This window comes from Schistocerca gregaria, chromosome 5, assembly GCF_023897955.1.
Source record: "Schistocerca gregaria isolate iqSchGreg1 chromosome 5, iqSchGreg1.2, whole genome shotgun sequence".
In the NCBI taxonomy this organism is placed as follows: domain Eukaryota; kingdom Metazoa; phylum Arthropoda; class Insecta; order Orthoptera; family Acrididae; genus Schistocerca; species Schistocerca gregaria.
This window is the reverse complement of record NC_064924.1, coordinates 479,509,780-479,535,109: the sequence shown is the minus strand read 5'-3', so window position 1 is coordinate 479,535,109 and position 25,330 is coordinate 479,509,780. Positions and strand designations below refer to the sequence as shown.

At 41.9% G+C, this 25,330-nt stretch overlaps 1 protein-coding gene across 2 annotated transcripts in view; it reads left to right on the top strand.

Annotated features, from left to right (window-relative positions):
- The window catches only part of LOC126272279 (uncharacterized), a 424,623-nt gene that overhangs the window by 53,296 nt on the left and 345,997 nt on the right, over positions 1 to 25,330 (top strand). For both annotated transcript variants that reach the window (XM_049975032.1, XM_049975031.1), the window contains exon 2: positions 25,099 to 25,255. In XM_049975032.1, coding sequence (XP_049830989.1) covers positions 25,106 to 25,255 — 150 coding nt within the window. In that variant the 5' untranslated portion in view covers positions 25,099 to 25,105. The remainder of the gene's footprint in view (positions 1 to 25,098; positions 25,256 to 25,330) is intronic.

Below are 25,330 nucleotides of genomic sequence, written 5' to 3'. Positions count from 1 at the left end.
CCACAATCTAATGGTTATGAACTGTAGATGAATCTGAAGAAATTGCAAAAAGGTGGGAATTTAAGGAGGTGGGACCTGGATAAACTGACTAAAGCAGAGGTTGTACAGAGTTTCAGGGGAGCATAAGGGAATAACTGACATGAATGGGGGAAACAAATAGAGTAGAAGAAGAATGGGTAGCTCTGAGGGATGAAGTAGTGAAGGCAGCAGAGATTAAAGTAGGTAAAAAGACGAGGGCTACTAGAATTCCTTGGGTAACAGAAGAAATATTGAATTTAATTGATGAATTGAGAAAATACAAAAATGCAGTAAATGAATCAGGCAAAAAGGAATACAAACGTCTCAAAAATGAGATCGACAGGAAGTGCAAAATGGCTAAGCAGGCATGGCTAGAGGACAAATGTAAGGATGTAGGGGCTTATCTCACTAGGGTTAAGATAGATACTGCCTACAGGAAAATTAGAGAGACCTTGGGTGAAAAGAGAGCCTCTTGTGTGAATATCAAGATCTCAGATGGAAACCCAGTTCTAAGCAAAGAAGGGAAAGCAGAAAGGTGGAAGGAGTATATAGAGGGTCTATACAAGGGCGATGTACTTGAGGACAATATTATGGAAATGGAAGAGGATGTAGATGAAGATGAAATGGGAGATACGATACTGCGTGAAGAGTTTGACAGAGCACTCAAAGACATGAGTCGAAACAAGGCCCCTTGAGTAGACTACATTCCGTAGATTCCGTAGAAATGTTGGAACATGTGAGGCAATACTGACCTTATGACTTATCTTAGAAGAAAGATTAAGGAAAGGCAAACCTACGTTTCTAGCATTTGTAGGCTTGGAGAAAGCTTTTGACAATGTTGACTGGAATACTCTCTTTCAAATTCTAAATGTGGCAGGGGTAAAATACACACTAGATCGCGTGTTAGAAACCAGACGGCAGTTATAAGAGTCGAGGGACATGAAAGGGAAGCAGTGGCTGGGAAGGGAGTGAGACAGGGTTGTAGCATATCCCCGATGTTATTCAATCTGTATATTGAGCAAGCAGTAATGGAAACAAAAGAAAAATTTGGAGTAGGTATTAAAATCCAGGGAGAAGGGAAAAAAAACTTTGAGGTTCGCTGATGACATTGTAATTCTGTCAGAGACAGCAAAGGACTTGGAAGATCAGTTGAATGGAATGGACAGTGTCTTGAAAGGAGGATATAAGATGAACATCAACAAAAGCAAAACGAGGATAATGGAATGTAATCGAATTAAGTCGGGTGATGCTGAACTGAATTAGATTAGGAAATGAGACACTTAAAGTAGTAAAGGAGTTTTGTTATTTGGGGATCAAAATAACTGATGATAGTCGAAGTAGAGAGGATATAAAATGTAGACTGGCATTGGCAAGGAAAGCGTTTCTGAAGAAGAGAAATTTGTTAACATTGAGTATAGATAGTATAGTTTGGACAAGAAGAGAATAGAAGCTTTCGAAATGTGGTTCTACAGAAGAATGCTGAAGATTAGATGGGTAGATCATATAACTAATGAGGAGGTATTGAATAGGACTGGGGAGAAGAGAAGTTTGTTGCACAACTTGACTAGAAGAAGGGATTGGTTGGTAGGACATGTTCTGAGGCATCAAGGGATCACAAATTTAGCATTGGAGGGAAGCGTGGATGTAGGATGCTGTAGGTACTGGGAGATGAAGAAGCTTGCACAGGATAGAGTATCATGGAGAGCTGCATCAAACCAGTCTCGGGACTGAAGACCACAACAACAATATACATATCTTTTCTTACTTATGTATAATACTTCCCTTTTTGTCTTTCTTTGCTGATGAGATGAACTATGCTGCTCCACTGCCTGACCTGAGTATGATGTATTCATCACCCAGTACAGTTTGTTAGTGGCGTATTCACCAAATGCACAGTAACCACTGACACGATAATTAACATTGTACAGGCTGATGACACGAGCTCTTTCACCTACCCTTCTGTTGTGGATCACCAAGAATGTCTTGCAGCCACCTTCGAATACCATGTGGTTGCTAGCACTTTTCAGACAGCATCTCTTAAGCCTGTACTAGCAACTTGAATGCAGACTTCCAAAATCCTGAAACTTTTCTCAATGACTATCAAGATGTTTTGGTGAGGGTGCTCCCTAAAAGTGTCAGCGACCTGCAGCTTCCTGTCTTTAAGTGTAACACTGCTCTATACTGTGAGTCCAGGCACTCACCAAAAGAGAAAAAAGGTGTTGATGAGGAGTAGAAATGGCGTGATATCAGAGGGTGATTCAATCACCGAGTGGCTAGGAACTTTTGTTAAGAATTTCATGCTTGGTCATTTTCCAGCATGGAGTAAAAAGGGTTGGTAAGGCACTCCACCTTGATATATACTCGCATGTCTACAATCTACTTAATGTGGGTTGTCCAGTTTCATTCCTCTTCCAAAAGATATTACTGCTAAACATGTTTGTGTTAACATTCAAGATCTAGATGAGAGGGGTGTATATTATTTTGCATGGCCGCTTCTGGGTAGAAAGAGAAATTATCCAAAAGATACACAGTATTTAGGTATATATAAATCATTTGATGTAAGCAACTATAATTCTCAATGCATCTCATCCCCTGCAAAACATTAGGACCTATCAAAATTAGAGAGGCAGAACCCTGATTATTCAGTCCACATATGCACTGGGGATGTTTATGGTAGCAAGCAATACAATGAAGACCATGAGCACATCGTGCTGAACAAAGAAGTTAAGCATGAAGTAGTTGAACCTCTCTATCTTTTAAATTACCTGGACAGAAGCGTCCCAAGTATGTAGATTTGTTGTTACTCTCCAAGGGTGAGAAACAACACTACATGTGGATCAGAAGCATGTCCTGCCTACTTTTCTCCCAAATGAGTAAAAAAGATCATAAACAATATTTTTGCTGTAGATGACTCAACCTGTTTACAAATACTGAGGTTCTAGAAAGACATCTCATTGACTGATCAAGCCTGGAACTACGAGATGGATGCTCTCTGAGCTAAAAAAAGTTGTGTGGGAAACTGATGGAATTGAGCACAACAATGTCCCCATGACCAACTCGCAGGAAAATTACACCTTGTATGAGAAGGTAGTTGACTGTCATATTGTGGGTGTCCATTGGTTAGAGAAGCGAAAAATCAATTAGAGACCGTAGTCATTTTATGAGAAAGTTCCATGGTGCAGCCCATTATGCATGCAACTTGAAGTACCAACTGACACATCACATACCGATCGTCTTTTATCATTTCAGTGGGTATGATTCCCAGTTTCTCATTCAGCACTTGGATGATTTCGCTTTGAAAGATGATATGGTCAGTGTTATTTCTGATGACATTTTAAAGTACATTCCTTTTCCCTAGAGAATCACATCAAACATAACTGTCCGTTTCCTGGACTCACTTTGCTTCATGCACGCATTTCTTCAGAAACTTGCTGAGAAGATGCATCAGGAGGCTATGGATATCAACAGAGCCATAAATCCTACTGGTGCAAAGTTTCAGCTTGTGATGAAGAAGGAGGTCTTTTTACAGCAAGACTTTGATTCGATCGAGAGACTCCATGAAACCACACTGCCAGACATAACCACATTCTCCAGTAGAGTAATAGGCACCACCATGACGTGTGTGGAGTATGAGCTTGCAGAAAATGTTTGGCAGGAATTCGACATCCCTGAGTAAGAGAATATACTACACTATGTATGATCAGTGGCACAAATTGACCAGAAGAAGGGATCGGTTGGTAGGACATGTTCTGAGGCATCAAGGGATCACCAATTTAGTATTGGAGGGCAGCGTGGAGGGTAAAAATCGTAGAGGGAGACCAAGACATGACTACACTAAGCAGATTCAGAAGGATGTAGGCTGCAGTAGGTACTGGGAGATGAAGAAGCTTGCACAAGATAGAGTAGCATGGAGAGCTGCATCAAAACAGTCTCAGGACTGAAGACCACAACAACATATGATCAGCAATGTAAAACTGCTCACAGACATCTTTAAGAAATTCTGGAATGTATGCCTGGGCACATACTGTCTGAATCCTGCCTTCCATTTCACCATGCCAGGGCTTTTGTGGGATGCATTGTTAAGGAAGACGCTTGTCAACATCAAACTATTGACCAATGTTAACAGGTTACTCTCTTTAAAAGCGTGATTCACAGGTATGCCAAGGCGAATATGCTGCGAATAAATTAGGAGGTGTACAAGCCATCTGATGATTGAAGTTCATCCTTTACTTGGATGTAAACAACATTTATGAGTAAACCTCACAACAAATTCTATCATTTGGAGGGTTCCAATGGATGTGCAAAGAGGAAATCGCCAGATTAAAGGAAAAGATCCATGATGTGGTTGTGGATGTTGGTGAGTTATATGTTCTGGCATATCCCACATGATGTGTGCAGCGACGTCCTGCTGTGTCTGGAACACCTAGTTCCACGAAATGGTTCCATCTCTAAGCTGTTGACGGCACTGTATATTAAGCAGGGATATATTCTGCACTACAGAAAACTGCAGCAACGTCTCAGGGTGGGGATGGAACTTGTTATTACCACCTGCGGCATTTCTTTCGACCAGCATTTCTGGTTGAAGGAGTACATTGTGTGTGATTTCGAAAAAGATGTTTAGAAATTAATGAATAATTCAATTTTTGGAAAAACAAAGGAAAATAATATAGACTATCGCGAAATTCATTTAGCTTATTGGTGGAAAGAGCATTTGGCACAAGAGATTACATTTCCTGGCCAAATTTGAAGCAGACCACCATCTTCAGTGAAGGACTAGTTGCTGTGTAGATGGCAAATGCTTCATTCCATATCACGAAACCTGTCTGTATCAGTGGGTATGTTCTGTACCTCTCCAGACTCCACATGTACAAATTACTTTATATGGATACAGATAGTGTTATCTACTGGGTGAAAGGCTGCGATCCGTATGAAGTAATTAGGTACAATCATACCATATTTGATATGTCTGGATATGCGACCGATAGTGCATTTGGAATAACACCACAGAACAAGAAGCTCATCGTCCTGATAAAAGACGAGGCGAATGATTGACAGATTGTGGAGTTTGTGGGGTACAATTAGAAAATCTAAGCATGATATAGATGCAGGTGCTACCTAGAGGTTGGCTGATGTGGATCACTCAGTTTCAAAGCCTCTGGCAACTGAGGACATTGGGCTGCTCCATGTATGATGTGCCAGGTGACCTGTCGATTACAAGCCACCGAGGTACGTTCTGCACTGCAGCTGAAAATTGGGCTCTCACAGCATTATGACAAACGGTTCATCTGTGAGGATTTGGTTGGAACCCTCCTGTACTCACACCGCTCACTGAATGACTGAGTGTGGGGCTGTGTATTTATTTATTTGTAAATAGTGGATGTATGTGCTAGCATGTGTGGAACAGTTAGATGACTCACTTGTCAGAGTTGTGTGTGTGTGTGTGTGTGTGTGTGTGTGTGTGCGTGCACAAGTGCATCTTTTGATATAAACAACAAGTGGCTGTAAATAAACAACACACTGATTGCATAGGAACAACTTTGTAAAATAAAATAATTGTTAATAAACAACAAATTATTGTAAAAAATGTACTGCAAAACGTTACAAAATTGTTTATAATAAACTATTAGTTAATTTTTTTATATCATTGTTGTTATCTCCAAACACTTTCAGTAAAGAATTATTCCTTGTAACAAACCTCTCCCCATGATGCACAGACCTTCAATAAAGACGCCTACAAGTGGACTTCAGAGCTGAGATAGTTATAAAGGGTGAGAAGGGGGAGGAGGGGAAGTTCGAATCTTATTGGTAAAGGGGAAGGGTGGCATTTCCCTTTGTTTTAATCTGCTCCCGTTGGTCGAGAGGTCTCCCATCAATTTCATATCACATGAACAGTATCAAATTATGTCATGGCTTGCAGAATTGCCTAAGGTACATAGGTAGAACAGTGATTCCCCTGGATAACCTATAATATAGCTTGCACATTTTCCTGACGTGTAATAGTGATGACCATGATTAAGTGCTGGTGATTCCCTGGTAGAAGAGGAGTTGAAGTGTCCTTGATTGTATGTCACCCATGTGTGCATGCTGACACCAGAAGCATAACCCCTACCTCCCTTATCTTATAAGTGATCTTGAGATAAACGTTCCCTTAAGCCAGACAGGTTCTAACCTACTGCTTATCATTTACAACATTATCATATCATCAGATGTGCAAGGTACCTGTCCCTGCCCTTGAACAGGTCCCTGATAACTACTCTCTTCTTTTGAGAGCTTCTCAGTATTGTTAAAAATATCGTTCCATTTAAAATATAGCATATTTGCCTCGATATTCGGTTTATATCCCTCTTGAATCATTTATGAAATAAGAGTTGTTACATCTTATGTGACTCTCCATATAACATTTATTTATTTCACCTGCCAAGGTTAAGGCCTTCAGGCCCTCTGTTACATCTAGCCAAACTGTCTTCGTGAGTAAACATTAGAATCTGTATGGTACACAGGTAACGTAAAGGGCGTTTCAGAATTCCAATTACACAGTTGTAGGTGCTACAGGGGGACTCAGGACGGCAATATCTGGTACTAAACACATGACCAGAAATTCGCCATTTGAAAAATAAACGACTCTGAATGATGGAGTACAAACAGATTGACAGAGGTTGGTGTCCTCTGTCACATGATGTCTTGTATAATGGGCACATGTACATCAGTTGCCACTGTGTGACTGAGAAAGATGGTGTATTACAGAAGGGCAGAGTACACGTTTCTGAAGTACACTGACATGTTGCTCATGTATGGTGGAAGTGGACAAAACTATCGACTAGCACAACGGCTGTATCAAGAATGATTTCTGAGTTGCGCCTGTCTATCACATGCCAATTTTTTCAAGATTGGAACAACGCCTTCAGGAAACTGACACCTACAAGGCTAATGGGCCAACTGTAGTGGCCACACGCACTGCACTACTGAAGTGGTGGAAGAAGTCGTCTGACTGGTCGATCAGAAGCTGTCAATGAGCGCCTGCAACATCGCAGGTTTTATGGATACATCCCAGAGAGATATCTGGTAATTTCACCATGAACAGAAACTTCGCCCATACCACCACTGTGGATCCAGCAGATTTTGCGCCAAGTGCCGATTACTGAACATGGTGCCTACACCATTGTGTTGACATTCCAGACTTTCCTCAGACCATTCCTTTCACTCATGAAGTAAATTTCACAGATGAGGGTCTTCATAACCATCATGACACCTGCATTTGGAATGAGGAAAGCCCACATGCCACATATCCCAATTGGATATTAATATTATTTTGGTATTAATGTGTGGGTGGTGTTATCAGTGGTTATCTGCTTGGTCTGTGTATTCTACTTCCCTGTCTAATAGGTCACAGTCACTTGGCAGCATTTGCAGGACGTGCCATTACATATCCGTCATACGATGTGGTTCCAACATGATGGTATGCCAGCCACTTTTCACGCGATATCCATCATCACTTCACCAAACATTCGGGGACAGGTATATGAGTAGTGCTGTACCGATTTGTCGGACTTCAAGATGGTCAGACTTAAGAACTCTGGACTTATACCTGTAGAGCTGATGAAGAGTGTTGTTTACAAGACTCCTATGGAGTCACAGGAAAGTCTCCTTGCCAGTGTAATAACTGTAGCAGAGGTCTTTCAGGACATTCTAGAACTTTTGGACTTAGTGTATGTGAACACTGTTCACAAGTACACTTTCTGCAACGGAACTGTGGGTCGCCACATCAAGCATGTGTTGTATAGTTCATGCAGGCAAATGTCATTTGACGCATGTGCGGTGTATCTTTTGACATCCTTTCAAAGTCGTTATCTTCCAAACGGCGCATATACAGAGATGGATTTATTACCCAATATTGCTGTTCTGATAACCTTCTACAAGAACTATAACTGCATAACAAATTCTGAATCACCTTGTTAATAATAATAATGACACATAGTGTAACGAATATGTAGAATTTAAGAAATGTCACTCTTACTAATGTTAAGCAATTTCCTTATGATATTCTTGTCAAATGTGGATAGACACGTCTATAGTGCAGAAGGAACCGATGTGGAGATCAACTTGAGTGGTCAGAGGAAGAGCAAGTAATAATAGGGTAAGCAGCGTGGTCTTGGATAAGGTGCAAGTTACACTGTAGTTTATTCCATAGTTGTATGGCTGTAATGAAGGAGGACATGGAAAAAGGTGTAGTGTTGTGCAAAGGTACAGTCAAGATGCTGCACATGCCGGTTCTGGTATTGCTGTTGTGAAATAATGATTGGTATTTGATATGTAAGGAGAGGTACTGAGAACATTAATGACTACGAAACCGATGAAGTAAACGAAGTGTGTGAGAATCACGTCGCTTATCCCTTCCCATCCAACCTAACTAAGTGTAGGAAGAACTGATATCAAACAACCAAATGTTGCACATATATTCACGCAAGAATTCATTACTTAGTTCTAGTTGTCAGGTTTTTCACTATTTCTGCCACGATGAACTACATCAGTCATAAGAATTTGGGAGGGCTAAATACTGGAATTTTTTTCTTAATTTAAGGTGGGAATATTTTTCTTAATTTCTGGATTGCACTAAGCCACAAGGGAGATTTTATGCATTCTGTAAGTTTGTTTTTCACAGTTTAGATGGTCCTTCAAGGTCAACGTCTTATACTATTTTTCGAAGCAGTAATTGGGCGCCGATTAAAAATGTTGAAGAAAGTGTTTCATGGAAATGGTCTCTGATAAAATTTCTATAACTTCTTGGAATTTATTTTAAAACATAGGTTTTGTGCCCATTGTGATACCTAACAAAGATTGCCATTCGTACGTGATACAGCAGCAACAATGTTCTGGGTATCGTCAGCATATAAGTGGTAATTACAAGAGAGAATCATAGATGACATGTCATTGATATTGAACGACAAAATAAATGTACCAAGGCTGGAAGCCTGCGGATTCCAGAGACCACACTTCTACCTTATCACTTCTCCAGTTTACAGATGACTCATTGCCTTTTTTTTATGAGATAGCATTTGAACCAGAGTACTGCACTGTTTGAGATGTTCAGCTATTTCATTTTAAGAATTAATATACTGAAATCAACCTTATCAAAATCCTCCCAGAAATAAAGTGCTGTTAAAGTGGTATCTTCATAACTGTCATGGCATATTTGATCCATCAGGCACTTTGATCAATGCAGGTATTTTCGGAAGCATGATTGATATCTGTCGTGAATGTTGTAAGTTTTGATGTAATCCGTTATTGTTCATGAACAATGTACTCCAAGGCTTTAGAGAGTGCGGGTAATATGCTGACTGGCGTAAAGTCACCTGGTGATTTTGGGTTGTCATTCTCATCATTCTTGGGTATTTGTTGAATTAAGCTTGTTTCCACTCAGTACAACATGTATCACTAACAAGGGAAAGTTGATGATGTCTATTTGTTGAATTAAGCTTGTTTCCACTCAGTACAACATGTATCACTAACAAGGGAAAGATTGATGATGTCTATGAGAATTGGTTAGTAGTATCAACAAAGTTTTTAATTATACCTATGCTCACTCCATCATTACTTCTATCCATCCTCAGAAGAGATTCTCGTGATTGCTTTTCTACTGTGTGCGTAGAAATATGTTCTAATGGTAACACATGTCAGTTGAGAAGGTGTTATCTTGTGGCTGATAATTTATCGCAACTCGAGAAATGAGTGCTTTTGAGAAAAAATTGTTTAATTGCTGCAGAGTCTTGAACAGTATCAGATTTTGCTTTTCCCATGCCAAAGCTACACAGTTTTATCCACAGTGCTGCCGGACTTGACATACAAAAGAGCTGTCATGCCTGATTTTGGGATTGCAAACATTTAGCTTCGCTTTTTTTCGCGGTTTTCTGTGTACTTAATAATTCAGGAGTTGGTTTTCACTTGAATCTTGTATGTGAACTATGACGTGTATCAAATATACGGTGTAGTTCTGTACTCACGCATGGAGCAGGAGCTCTCTTTACTTTGAACGAACGTTAGGGACGAGTTTGTCATACACTCCTGGAAATGGAAAAAAGAACACATTGACACCGGTGTGTCAGACCCACCATACTTGCTCCAGACACTGCGAGAGGGCTGTACAAGCAATGATCACACGCACGGCACAGCGGACACACCAGGAACCGCGGTGTTGGCCGTCGAATGGCGCTAGCTGCGCAGCATTTGTGCACCGCCGCCGTCAGTGTCAGCCAGTTTGCCGTGGCATACGGAGCTCCATCGCAGTCTTTAACACTGGTAGCATGCCGCGACAGCGTGGACGTGAACCGTATGTGCAGTTGACGGACTTTGAGCGAGGGCGTATAGTGGGCATGCGGGAGGCCGGGTGGACGTACCGCCGAACTCCTCAACACGTGGGGCGTGAGGTCTCCACAGTACATCGATGTTGTCGCCAGTGGTCGGCGGAAGGTGCACGTGCCCGTCGACCTGGGACCGGACCGCAGCGACGCACGGATGCACGCCAAGACCGTAGGATCCTACGCAGTGCCGTAGGGGACCGCACCGCCACTTCCCAGCAAATTAGGGACACTGTTGCTCCTGGGGTATCGGCGAGGACCATTCGCAACCGTCTCCATGAAGCTGGGCTACGGTCCCGCACACCGTTAGGCCGTCTTCCGCTCACGCCCCAACATCGTAACATCGTGCAGCCCGCCTCCAGTGGTGTCGCGACAGGCGTGAATGGAGGGACGAATGGTGATGTGTCGTCTTCAGCGATGAGAGTCGCTTCTGCCTTTGTGCCAATGATGGTCGTATGCGTGTTTGGCGCCGTGCAGGTGAGCGCCACAATCAGGACTGCATACGACCGAGGCACACAGGGCCAACACCCGGCATCATGGTGTGGGGAGCGATCTCCTACACTGGCCGTACACCTCTGGTGATCGTCGAGGGGACACTGAATAGTGCACGGTACATCCAAACCGTCATCGAACCCATCGTTCTACCATTCCTAGACCGGCAAGGGAACTTGCTGTTCCAACAGGACAATGCACGTCCGCATGTATCCCGTGCCACCCAACGTGCTCTAGAAGGTGTAATTCAACTACCCTGGTCAGCAAGATCTCCGGATCTGTCCCCCATTGAGCATGTTTGGGACTGGATGAAGTGTCGTCTCACACGGTCTGCACGTCCAGCACGAACGCTGGTCCAACTGAGGCACCAGGTGGAAATGGCATGGCAAGCCATTCCACAGCTGCTGCGAAAGGTGGATATACACTGTACTAGTGCCGCCATTGTGCATGCTCTGTTGCCTGTGTCTATGTGCCTGTGGTTCTGTCAGTGTGATCATGTGATGTTTCTGACCCCAGGAATGTGTCAATAACGTTTCCCCTTCCTGGGACAATGAATTCACGGTGTTCTTATTTCAATTTCCAGGAGTGTATAATCCTATACGTCTGCGACTTAATTCCATGACTTTACCGTCTAATGTCGGCTCATTTCTTATATCCTGCTACGGGATAGCTTAACAGTCCCTCTGTAGGAGATATAGTTAACTTGCTTTATGTTTCTGTAGGTTGTCAGATGAGGTTTTTCTCTGGTGATCTGCAATGAGTACATTAAGATTACCACATGATGAACAGAAAGTTCTTGAGCAGAAGTATGCCATGAATTACTGTATCTGCTCTCTTTCTTTGTTTTCGTCTTTCAGGGTGTGGCGTGCGATTGGTAGGATCCAGTGGTACACTACTCATATCGTTAGAATGAAACAGTCTCCTTAAAATCTTTGCAGAGCGATATTTTAATTGCAGGGTTATAATTGCATCTTCTGTAACGATTGCATGTTCGTACTACGAGACAAGCGAAGACAAAGCTGACTTTAAAGGATGATAAAGCACCGACTTTGGGTAATTTATAGATTACGCCAATTAAAAGTTTCTGATTAAATACATTTATTTCGAGAAAGAAGAACTCTGCTTCTCTTTCAACATTTGCATCAGAAGATCTTAATATGTTGCATTAGTGTTAAGCGGAATTTGCATACACCAATCCGAAATTCTGAAAAATCATAGAAGAATTGGTTATTAAGGTATTCTTTAACTTTGTTTCGATTATATGGATATTTTATTATCTGCACGGTCGAAGATGTTGTCAAGATCAGAGAAGATGATAGCGTGGTAATACTTCTTGTTTAATTCCATCAGTACTGAGTTTGTGTGATCATACATTGCTTTCCCTGTACAGAATCCTTTATAGAAGAACTGGCCAGTGGTTAGAAGTCAATCAGAGGATTGCTTCCATAAATCTAAATCACTGGCGTCAACAGTATAATGGAACAATTATTTCCGTCTTTCCTAAGACCCTCTTGAAAATAGGAATCATGTGTCCCTTTTTCCACTCGCTTGGAACACTTCATTCTTGCAGAGTCCTGCGATAAAATGCTACTTTCACATAATCTATAGAGAACCAGGTTTCTGCAGTGTGTTGAGCGATTTTAATTGATTTTATTCTACGCACACATGTCTCAATATCTGTCATTTTGTTATTCATGACACGATTTAAGGCAGGAAGAACTTGTCCGTGGTTAGAAGTTAATCAGAGGACTGCTTCCACATTTCCACAACAAAGACGTCAACAATATAAGGGAACAATTATTCTACACCTACATGGATACTCTGCAAATCACATTTAAGTGCCTGGCAGAGTGTTTATCGAACCACTTTCACAATTCTCTATTATTCCAATTTCGTATACCGCGCGGAAAGAACGAACACCTATATCTTTCCGTGCGAGCTCTGATTTCCATTATTTCATTATGGCGATTGTATCTCCCAATGTAGGTCGGTGTCAACAAAATATTTTCACATTCGGAGGAGAAAGTTGGTGATTGGAATTTCGTGAGAAGATTCCGTCGCAACGAAAAACGCCTTTCTTTTAATGATATCCAGTCCAAAATTGTAAAATTGATTTCAGCAAGTTAGCCGTCTCTGTATCATTTTTCGTTTCGATGTCACTATGATCACTTAGCACCTGAGTAGCTTACGTCTAAAAGTAAACTGATTACATACACTCCTGGAAATTGAAATAAGAACACCGTGAATTCATTGTCCCAGGAAGGGGAAACGTTATTGACACATTCCTGGGGTCAGAAACATCACATGATCACACTGACAGAACCACAGGCACATAGACACAGGCAACAGAGCATGCACAATGGCGGCACTAGTACAGTGTATATCCACCTTTCGCAGCAGTGCAGGCTGCTATTCTCCCATGGAGACGATCGTAGAGATGTTGGATGTAGTCCTGTGGAACGGCTTGCCATGCCATTTCCACCTGGCGCCTCAGTTGGACCAGCGTTCGTGCTGGACGTGCAGACCGCGTGAGACGACGATTCATCCAGTCCCAAACATGCTCAATGGGGGACAGATCCGGAGATCTTGCTGGCCAGGGTAGTTGACTTACACCTTCTAGAGCACGTTGGGTGGCACGGGATACATGCGGACGTGCATTGTCCTGTTGGAACAGCAAGTTCCCTTGCCGGTCTAGGAATGGTAGAACGATGGGTCCGATGACGGTTTGGATGTACCGTGCACTATTCAGTGTCCCCTCGACGATCACCAGAGGTGTACGGCCAGTGTATGAGATCGCTCCCCACACCATGATGCCGGGTGTTGGCCCTGTGTGCGTCGGTCGTATGCAGTCCTGATTGTGGCGCTCACCTGCACGGCGCCAAACACGCATACGACCATCATTGGCACAAAGGCAGAAGCGACTCTCATCGCTGAAGACGACACATCACCATTCGTCCCTCCATTCACGCCTGTCGCGACACCACTGGAGGCGAGCTGCACGATGTTGGGGCGTGAGCGGAAGACGGTCTAACGGTGTGCGGGACCGTAGCCCAGCTTCATGGAGACGGTTGCGAATGGTCCTCGCCGATACCCCAGGAGCAACAGTGTCCCTAATTTGCTGGGAAGTGGCGGTGCGGTCCCCTACGGCACTGCGTAGGATACTACGGTCTTGGCGTGCATCCGTGCCTCGCTGCGGTCCGGTCCCAGGTCGACGGGCACGTGCACCTTCCGCCGACCACTGGCGACAACATCGATGTACTGTGGAGACCTCACGCCCCACGTGTTGAGGAGTTCGGCGGTACGTCCACCCGGCCTCCCGCATGCCCACTATACGCCCTCGCTCAAAGTCAGTCAACTGCACATACGGTTCACGTCCACGCTGTCGGGGCATGCTACCAATGTTAAAGACTGCGATGAAGCTCCGTATGCCACGGCAAACTGGCTGACACTGACGGCGGCGGTGCACAAATGCTGCGCAGCTAGCGCCATTCGACGGCCAACACCGCGGTTCCTGGTGTGTCCGCTGTGCCGTGCGTGTGATCATTGCTTGTACAGCCCTCTCGCAGTGTCCGGAGCAAGTATGGTGGGTCTGACACACCGGTGTTAATGTGTTCTTTTTTCCATTTCCAGGAGTGTATAAGACCATAATTTCGTTGGATTTTCTGTTTTGCTTTCACTGACCACTTCTCTCATTGCTCTCTTTACACTCTCTTTGGCTTCAATTTTAATTTGGTAGCAGGCAGTGGCGGCTATTGTATAAGAGCATAAGAGCACATGATTACCTTGCAGATTTATAAGTTATTTTTTTTGTTTGAATGCTGTTAAACATAATGTAGATGAGGTAATCTAAAATACATGGCACTAAATATACCGCGCTACGCTACACTGCTACTCCTCTCAGGGTCGTGCGCACATCTTCAGTTGTGTACATTTTAAGGAGCTTTAGCGTATGCGCGACTGATTTGACGCAATTGCCGTATGGGCGAAATACGTACGAATTTGATAAACAACGTGCACAGTAAACATTTTACTAAAAGTTTATTTCAACTAGAACAGTTGGTAGCACAGCGCAGCTATCACCATTTTACTATAAGTTTACTTCAATGCCACCAGATGATAGCACACTGCAGCAGATTTTATCTCCGTTCGCTCGGCAGTAGCACACTCTTCAGATATGCCGGTTCACTCACTATATAGTAAAATTAGATCGGACCTCAAAATATGTTATATTGATAGAGAAATCTGTTTTGTGGGATTATGAATGAGATAGAGTATACTAAGTTTTGGATTTTATCATGCAGTAATCCATTTGAGGCGCCGAGAACCATAAAGTCCATCATCGTTGATTGTGAGACTGGACTGTAGCATTTATCCATGCTTTTGACATCTGTTGAATTTATGGTGGGTCAGGTTTATCTGTGCTGGAAACCCATAGTATATATGTGAATATTCACGAACAGCTGTCTCACTGGTTTCCCTGCTATTCACTTAAATGTGGAATCAGCGACGGTGTGCCTTCGGCCCTCGTGTTTCTCAGAGCCTCATTTGTGTTCCAATCGAGTGACCATGTTAGCACACAGTACTACTTGAATGTAATCAGGTCCACAAACGGTAGTTTGTGTTTGGAGTTGGTTGTCTACAGTGCAGAAATCAGCTTTCGTGTCTGATGTCAGCATGAAAGCTGTTGAATTTTTTTAAGCGTTATTAGAAAAGAAAACTACCAGGAAAAGTTAGCCGCAAAGTAGCTAGGAATTCCCAGACCAGATTAGTTGATTGAGGAAATTGTGACATCAAATAAGCGTGACTACAAGCAAACATTCAAGAAAGAAGTGTATAATAAGCATAAGATGTGTGAGTGCAATGTCTGATTTTCAGCCCGGAAGTTAATCGTTAACTAATACATATAAATGTGTTAGGGATCTTGTACATTTGTCCAAAAAAAAATAAAAAGCTTGAAAACTTCCTCTTACACAAAATGCGAAACGGAGAACAGCGAAATTTTAAACATTATTTCGTTCTTGCCTGAAACTATACTTAATTGAGTACATAACAACAAAATTAAAAAAGGCTTTCTTTTTTAGACAAGTTATGCATATTATTTTTTTATTATTATTACTTCTTTCCTTTCTCAGACGTTATGTCAGGTTAAAAATGGAAAGTGATGCGGACCTTGATCAAGCGTGACTTCCTTTTAACCGTACGGTATATGTTACATCGCATTTAGGAACTTTCGGGTAGTTTAACATGTATCAATAATTACAGATTTCTGTAGTTGTATATATACATTTGGATGTAGCCGTATTGGATTGATGTACTGGTGGATATTGTGTGGTATGACTCCTGTAGTTGACAGTATAATTGATATAATGTCAACTTTATCCTGATGCCACATGTCCTTGACTTCCTCATCCAGTTGGATGTATTTTTCAATTTTTTTTCTCCTGTTTTCTTATGTATATTTGTTGTATTGGATATCAATATTTCGATTAGTTGTGTTAATTTCTTCTTTTTATTGGTGAGTATGATGTCAGGTTTGTTATGTGGTGTTGTTTTACCTGTTATAATGGTTCTGTTCCAGTATAATTTGTATTCATCATTCTCCAGTACATTTTGTGGTGCATGTTGTATGTGGGAACGTGTTGTTTTATTAGTTTATGTTGTATGGCAAGTTGTTCATGTATTATTTTTGCTACATTGTCATGTCTTCTTCTGGGGTATTCTGTATTATTACTATTGTGATTATTATTATTATTACTGTTATTATTATTAGTGGGTGCAGTTCTATAAATACTTTGATAGCCATAACTGTTATACAACAGATGCTATTAATTTCCTTTCTCATATTTATCTAAATTTAAAAATTTGTGAACACGCAGAATGTGTACTCACGAGCCGCCACTGGCAATAGGTCTTGCTGTGGAAACAAACAACCTAGTAATCTGTATGCCAGCTAGCTGCTCTGTCCAGTGCAGTTATATGCGCCTGGCGGTACACACAGAATGTGCTAGTCACGGTGCAGCAGTGCCGTTACATCCCATGCGCTGCGGAATGTTCTGCTCTCAGTCTTTCAGAAACTATTCGGTTTAAAAGGTTTGATTCTTTCGCAGTTTGTAGCTTCATTAGTCAGTTTCAGGGTAAAGTACCTATCATTTCATTACTAGTCATAGCTATTAGATGCTTGAAACATGCTTGTCGCAGTGAATAAAATCATTATCTCTGTCTTCTATGCTGCTATTTAAAAACAAGTCGTTGTTTAACGTTGTTACCAAAGTCTCGAAAAGCACTAGACCGATTTACCTCAAATGTTTACACGATACCCTACTTTTTAAACGACACGGAACGTTTCAAATGGCTCTAAGGACTATGGGAATTAACATCTGAGGTCATCAGCCCCCTAGACTTAGAACTACTTAAACCTAACTAACCTAAGGATATCACACACAGCCATGCCCGAGGCAGGATTTGCACCCGCGACCGTAGCAGCAGCGCGGTTCCGGACTGAAGCGCTCGGCCACAAGGGCCTGCCAAGGAACATGGTTTCTGTTAAAAACGACTGCGAGAAAGAAAATGCTGAGCTGTAAAAATGTATGATTTCGATTTCTTTCTCACAGTCATTTTCAACTGTAAACCATTAGACAAATTGTCGTGTTCCATATACACTGAAGAGCCAAAGAAACAGGTACACCTGCTTAATATCGCGTAGTGGCTCCGCGAGCACGCAGGAGTGCCGCAACACGACGTGGCATGGACTCGACTAATGTCTGGAGTACTGCTGGAGGGAACTGATACCATGAATCCTGCAGGGCTGTCCATAAATCCGTAAGAGTACGAGGGCGTGGAGATCTCTTCTGAACAGCACGTTCAAGACATCCCAGATATGCTCAATGTCTGCGGAGCTTGGTGGCCAGAGGAAGTGTTTAATCTCAGAAGAGTGTTCCTGAAGCCACACTGTAGCAATTCTAGACGTGTGGGATGTCGCATTGTCCTGCGGGAATTGCAAAAGTCCGTCGGAATGCACAATGGGCATTAATGGATGCAGATGATCAGACAGAATGCTTAGTACGTGTCACCTGTCAGAGTCGTATATAGACGTATCAGGGGTCCCATATCACTACGGCTGCACACGCCCCACACCGTTACAGAGGTTCCTCCAGCTTGAAAAATCCCCAAAAGTCCCCTACTGATCCCCTACTGACATACAGGCTCCATGGATTCGTGAGGTTGTCTCGATACCCGTACACGTCCATCCACTCGATACAATCTGAAACGAGACTTGTCCGACCAGGCAACATGTTTTCAGTCATCAACAGTCCAATGTCGGTGTTGATGGGCCCAGGCGACGCGTAAAGCTTTGGGTTGTGCAGTCACCAAGAATAGACGAGTGGTCCTTCAGCTCCGAAAGCCCATATCGATGATGTTTCATTGAATGGGTCGCACCCTGACACTTGTTGGTGGCCCAGCAATGAAATCTGCAGAAATTTGCGGAAGGATTGCGCTTCTGTCACTTTGAACGATTCTTTTCAGTGTTCGTGGGCCCCATTCTTGCACGATCTTTTTTCCGGTCGCAACGATGTAGATTTGAGGTTTTATCGGATTCCTGCTGTTCACGGTACACTCGTCAAATAGTCGTGAAGGAAAATCCCCACTACCTCGTAGGTGCTGTGTCCCACCGTTCGTGCGCTGACTATAACACCACTTTCAAACTCACTTAAATCTCGATAACCTGCCATTGTAGGAACAGTAACCGATATAAGAACTGCGCCAGAGGCTTGTTGTCTTATACAGTCGATGTCGACCGCAGCCTCGTACTCTGCCTATTTACGTATCTCTGTATTTGAATACCCATGCCTTTATCAGTTTCTTTGTCGCTCCAAGTGTATCTTCCTTCTTCTTATACACAAGGTGTTTAAAAAGACTCTGAATAGCTTGTAAGGATATTGCAGAGTAGGTTGTGCTGAGAAATAACTGTTAAGAAAAAAAATCGATACGTTGAGCTGTTTCCGAGTTAATTACCATTGAAGTTAACCAAGGCAAGCGCCATTCCATATACAGTTCGAGTCTGTTTTTATCGTAGTGTAGATGATAGCGCACGAAGCTGCTCAGCCTTTGGCTCGCGTTCGATACTTATTACCGTCCAATTTACATTTTCTGTATCGCTCTCTTCTTCAGTTTTAGGATATCAAACGAAGAATAAGTTTGGCGGCACCATCTCTGGCGGGTCGCTTGAGGTTGCGCTCGCAACGGCCTGATTGGCTAACTTCAGTGGCAATGAACTCAGAAACGGCACTCGTGTCGAATTTCTTCTTAACAATTATTTCTCCGTACAACCTACCTTTCAATACTCTTACAAGCTTTTCCGAGTGCATCTGACTACCATGTATATTTTCAAACAATAATTGTATACACACATCGTGCTGTTTTGTTTTCCACCTCGCTGTGGGTTTTACAGAAAACAGGAAAGTTGAATATATGGCTTATTGGCTTGTGCCTAGAATACTACCCATTCACCGATGATAACTAAGCAAAATAGTGTCATTGAAGCTACTTTCCTCATATATCCAGCAGCTAGAACTGCCTCTCGTACAGGAACATAGATTGACCCCTCTCATTCCCTCGCCCCAACAAAAAGAATAATTTTTTTGTGAGTTTAAAGTAGTTCTCTTAAAGTATGGCAGTTATTAGTTGTAATCAATATGAGATTACATTTTGCCTGTTGAACACACACAGTGACTATCAGGTTGCGAAGCTCGCCATGAGCGAGAAGTGGCACGAAGTCTATACGTAAGTTGTATATGCTAGGTTGAGTTTCGGCTCCCTAGTTCTTGCCGCCACGTTTTCTGTCGACTCTCTTATCTTTATCACTGTTGCCAACATCACTGATGTAACAGCTGTAGCACTATAGTAGTACGGCGAACTCGTGTTGGGTGTGTCAACTGAAAAACGAATAGCGTTCTTCTAATCTGTTCTATATAAACGATTTAGGAGGCAATCTGAGCAGCCCCCTTAGATTTTTTGCAGAGGATTCTGTCTTTTTACCTTGTAGTAAAGTCATTAGAAAATGAAGACCAACTTAGACTCGATGGCTGTACCGTGCGAGAAGCGGCAATTGTCTCTGAGTAAGGAAAAATATGAGATAATCCACATGCGTACTAAAAGAAATCCGTTAAATTTCAAACATGATAAATGACACAAGTCTAAAGGCTGTCAATTCAGGTAAATACATGGGAATTACAATTTCGAAATAATTAAATTGGAACGATCACACAAATAACATGAGACAGAAATCGGAAAAGATTCTTTTCTCGATTTCTAGGAAGATACGCGTTTACGGACCCCATAAATATTGATGAAAATGCTCAATTTTCAATTATATAACGTTTTCATCAATTCTGCATGTCTTAATCTTTATGCGTAATTTTCTATGCTGAGCCAATTTATTTTGAGTCTTTCACTTTAGTTTGCACATAAGCGACCTGCCAAATATGATCCGAATCGGCTGGCGTTTCTGAGGCCTTCCTCTTGTTAATTTCCGCTCGTGTAGATTGGCAAGCGTCACGAAAACTTCCGAATCCTTTCGATTAATTCTGAGCGGTTCGAGGGGCAGTCCTCAAGAAAAGTTGAGCAAGCAACGGAGGGTGGTCGATAACTGGCTAAAAAGTTTGCAAAGGTGTTGTAGGCTAGACTGTACTGAGAATTAATAGTTAAGAAAAATTTTTGATTCGTTGCGCCGTTTCGGAGTGAATTACCATTAAAGTTTGCCAATTAGGCCGTTACGCGCACAAATTCGACAGACCCACCAGGTGCAATATATGTGTGGATGATAGCGCACGAGACTGCTCAACCTTTGGGTCGGGTTCGATCCTTACTGACATCCCATGTCCAATTTTTGTATCGCTCTTGTCTTCGGATTTAGGAAATCAAGTGCGGAACACATATGACAACACCGTCTCTGGAAGTCACTTGAATTGGTGTGCGCAATGGCCTGATAGACTAAATTCAATGCTAATTAACTCGGAACCGGCGCTACGTATCGAATTTTTTTCTTAACAGTTATTTCTTATCACAACCTACCCTGAAACACCCTTACAATCTTTTCAGACTGTTTCTGACATCCCTGTTTAATATGGTCGTGTTATGTGAATGTAGTGACTCGTAATGGACGAAGTAAGAAACTGCAACGGAATTTGACACAAACATTTACATATGAAGTTGGATAATTGCTTAGAACTCCAGTACATGAGTGTGAAAGAAATGGGAAAGGTAAGTTAGATGTCCACTACTCTCACTCAGATGGGGAAGCTTTTTGATTTTAAATAAAAAAAAAACTGCGAGCTATGCATGAACTATAGTATGGAAATCAATTTTTTTTCAAATTAAAACCCAAAAAGTGTAAGTGCAAGTCATAGAAAAAAAGTGGCATATCCTGATCACACGTTTCACCTGAGTCGACGGAGCTAATTAAGCAATGAAAAAAACTAATCTTCGGACTGCCTCTCTAATACCTTAAAAGATGTTAGTTATCTTGCTGTAATGAGAAAAAGAGTGCGGTCGTCTGCTTTTTTGAATGGGTCTATCTTCTGAAGTATTACCATAGTCAGTCTGTGGCATTTTTAATCATTTCATTCGATGTATTATCTCACTTTTCAGATTACGTATTAGACAACACACATTCTAGAAAATCTACTTACTTAGTCTATTTTAACTCTTTTCCTATAAAAAAGAACATTTAAGAGTGTTTTAGCCATACTGTATCTCAGGAATTAAGTACTGAACATTTCACATGTTTATTGACTCTTTTTAAGAACTATTATGGATCGAGCAGCTCAAAAGATAAATTCATAAACATCATTTACATCAGTTTTTTAAAGTAAGATAGCAAAACTGGAATGAGGCAATTGAGACCTAAAAAGAGTGGTAAACATTAGTTAAAAATACAGCAAGCTAGCTCTAAATTCACTTCTTGTTCTCAATTTGATGTAGTCAGTTCACAAGATGACAGTGTTAACGTTTCTCCAAGAGTAGTACTCGCGCACTGAGGGTTTAGTACAAACGTATAAGAAACTGGTATAGGCATGCGTATTAAAATACAGAGATATGTAAATAGGCAGAATACGCCAACGCCTGTATAAGACAACAACCGTCTGACAGAGTTGTTAGATAGGTTACTACTGTTACAATGGCAGGTAATCAAGATTTAAGTCAGTTTTAACGTGGTGATACAGTCGGCACTCGAGCGATGGAATACAGCATCTCCGAGGTAGCGATGAAGTGCGGATTTTCCCGTACGACCATTTCACGAGTGTGCCGTAAATACCAGGAATCAGGTAAAACCAAATCTCCGACGTCGCTGAGGCCGGAAAAACATTCTGCAACAACGGGATGAACGACGACTGAAGAGAATCGTTGAACGTGACAAAGTAAAACTCTTCCGCAAACTGCTGCAGATTTCAGTGCGAAAGATTCAACGAAACATCATCGATATGGGCTTTCGGAGCCGAAGGCCCATTCGTGTATCCTTGATGACTGCACGACACAAAGCTTTATGCGTCGTCTAGAGCCGTCAACATCGACATTGGACTGTTGATGACTGGAAATATGTTGCCTGGTCGGACAAGTCTCGTTTCAAATTGTGTCGAGCGGATGGACTTGTACGGGTATGGAAACAACCTCGTGAATCTATGGACCCTGCATGGCACCAGGGGACTGTTCATGTTGGTGAAGGCCCTGTAACGGTATGGGGCATGTGCGTTTGGAGTGATATGGGACCCCTGATACGTCTAGATACGACTCTGGCAAGTGACGCGTACGAAAGCATCCTGTTTGATCACCTGCATCCATTCATGTCCATTGTGCATCCCGACGGACTTTGGCAATTCCAGCAGGACAATGCGGCACACCACACGTCCAGAATTGCTACAGAGTGGCTCCAGTAACATACTTCTGAGATTAAAACTCCCGCTAGCCACCAAACTCCTCAGGCATGAATATTGTTGAGCATGTCTGGGATGCTTTGGAACGTGCTGTTCAGAAGATATCTGCACCGCCTCGTACTCTTACGGATTTATGAACAGCCCTGCAGGATTCTTGGTGTCGGTTCCCTCCAGCACTGCTTCAGACTTTAGTTGAGTCCATGCCACGCGTGTTGCGACACTTCTGCTTGCTCTCGGGAGCCCACGCGATATTTTAGGCTGCTGTACCACTTTCTTTGGCTCTTCATTGTATATTTATATACACTGGGAATGGAGAATCTCAACGATTTTTGGCTGTTTTTGATATAGAGACTGGCAAGATATAGGTCCCGGGAATTCCAAGGCCGTATCAAAATCTCTACAGTAGTTCCTCAGATTAGAAGAAACGAGCAGTGGACTTCAGTTCACATTTGTAGTCATAGGAAATGTAATGAAATATTTTATTATTTTCTTACAAAAACATGACTACAAATTAAATTTTATGTTTGCATGCAGTAATGTTCATCTGTTATGTTTTTGAGAGATGATGAATCCTACGAATGTCAGAATGGCAAAAAGATGTTTTTTATGTGATATAATTACAATTCGACAATTTTCAGATTATTTCGCTTTGCTTGTACTGTGAAACATTGCTTCAACGGGAAGTATCCTATAGGTTTGGAACTCCAAGGGAGTTCGTTTGCGAGTTTCAAAACATTGCTGGATTTGCCGTTATATAATAAAGACACGGGTTGTTTGTTTGTGTGTGCCCCTATAACTCCACAGATCACCCCCTGCAGCCCTCCATCCCTCATCTATGAAGGTTTCGGTTTGGAACTGCAAGGGTTTTGTTCAAAAACATGAGTTAAAGGATGGCATCCTACCAATGGACTTCTTATAGGAAGTTGGTGAAACATCTGAGAATATAGTGTCGAAATGGCCGAGGCTGGTCAAAATGCTCCTGATTGTTCTAGAACATTCCGGTCAGAATGTTATGGGGTTTTCGAGGATGTAGGAAAATGTTCCAGAATGTTACAGAATCTTCCAGAAGGTTCGAAAATATTCAAAAATATTCTAGTAAGTACCAGAATTTTCCGGAGTGTTCGAAAATGTTCCAAATGTTCCAGTATGTAAGAGAATGTGTCGCATGCTCCATTATCCTATTGTGGTGAGGATATGTTTCAGCTCAGAAGAGTGTATTTAGTTGATGAGAAGATGCATGGTTCTGTATATTTTTGGCAATCGATTAGACTGGATGAAGGAAAATTGAAACTGATAAAAAGTGAAATAAGATTGCAGAATATTTCAAATTAGTTCGTGATCTGGAATATTTTCAGAAAATAAATGAAACTAAAGATCAAGTGAAATGGGCCCTTTCACGCTAAGCAAAAGCTAACATGACTATGCGAACATACAAGTATAGCCAAAGCCAGAGTAAATTACACACACATAGGGTTTCTTCAACTTAAATAAGAAGAACATAACATTTTAAATAAACTTATTACCAGGTATTGTACAAGAAAATACAGATAGAAGTGTACTGTAGATAATTGTCCTAAGATCGTGCCTGGTTACTGTATACCAAAATGACACATTCAAAAAGAGTATAAACTTATAAGTAAACACCAGATGCATGGAACAGAGACTGTAGTGTTTCGGAGACACTGTACCTTGAATGACGTATTACAATAGTCTATCTGGTCCATAGGCAGCACATGCCATCCAGGTTTTCTGAGGCCTCTCTCTATATCTGGTCTGCTTTGGCAGTGGGACACTGTACAGCTTCTACCTTTCCTGACTTCTTTATTTTCTCTTCTTAAAACCAATCACCGTTGTTAATTTTGTATCTTTCCTAATTAGCTTTTAGCGTAAGTTACAGAGTTTTCATAAAATGCTGCAATCAAAGTAACAACTTTATGAGATGGTAATTGTAAAATTAACCACGAATCAGTGACATCATAACTGTAATATATTTTACCTGTTGTACAGTCTAGGTAACAAGTCAAAAACCTTATGGCAATACATACAAACAAATAATAATTTATTTCACGGATATCGTATCTAGTGCTCCATAGACTTACAACGGTACAGTGTGTACAATCTAGGTAACAAGTCAAAAAGTTAATGGCAATATATACAAATAAATAATAATTTCTTTCAGGGATATCGTATCTAGTGCTCCATAGACTTACAAGGGTACAGTGTCTCTGATGTCTCTCTGCTCTGTGATAATACTCTAGATTCTGAGACAGCTGCTTTTAACTTTCTCTGTTTTTCTTCATCCACAGGCATAAGATGGAGAAGTGGATGTTCCGTCCACCCGTTCTGGTGGGTGAACGAGTCGTGTGGTTGGGCAGTGGTACGGGACTGCCTCAAGGTGGCATCGTCAGGTGGATCGGCAAACTCCCAGAGATCGGCCCCGATTGGGCAGTCGGTCTGGAGCTTGTAAGTGCCTTACACAGTACTTTGTATTACGGGGCTTGAACTGACTGATTTACTTGTGACCTGCTCGTACAGCTA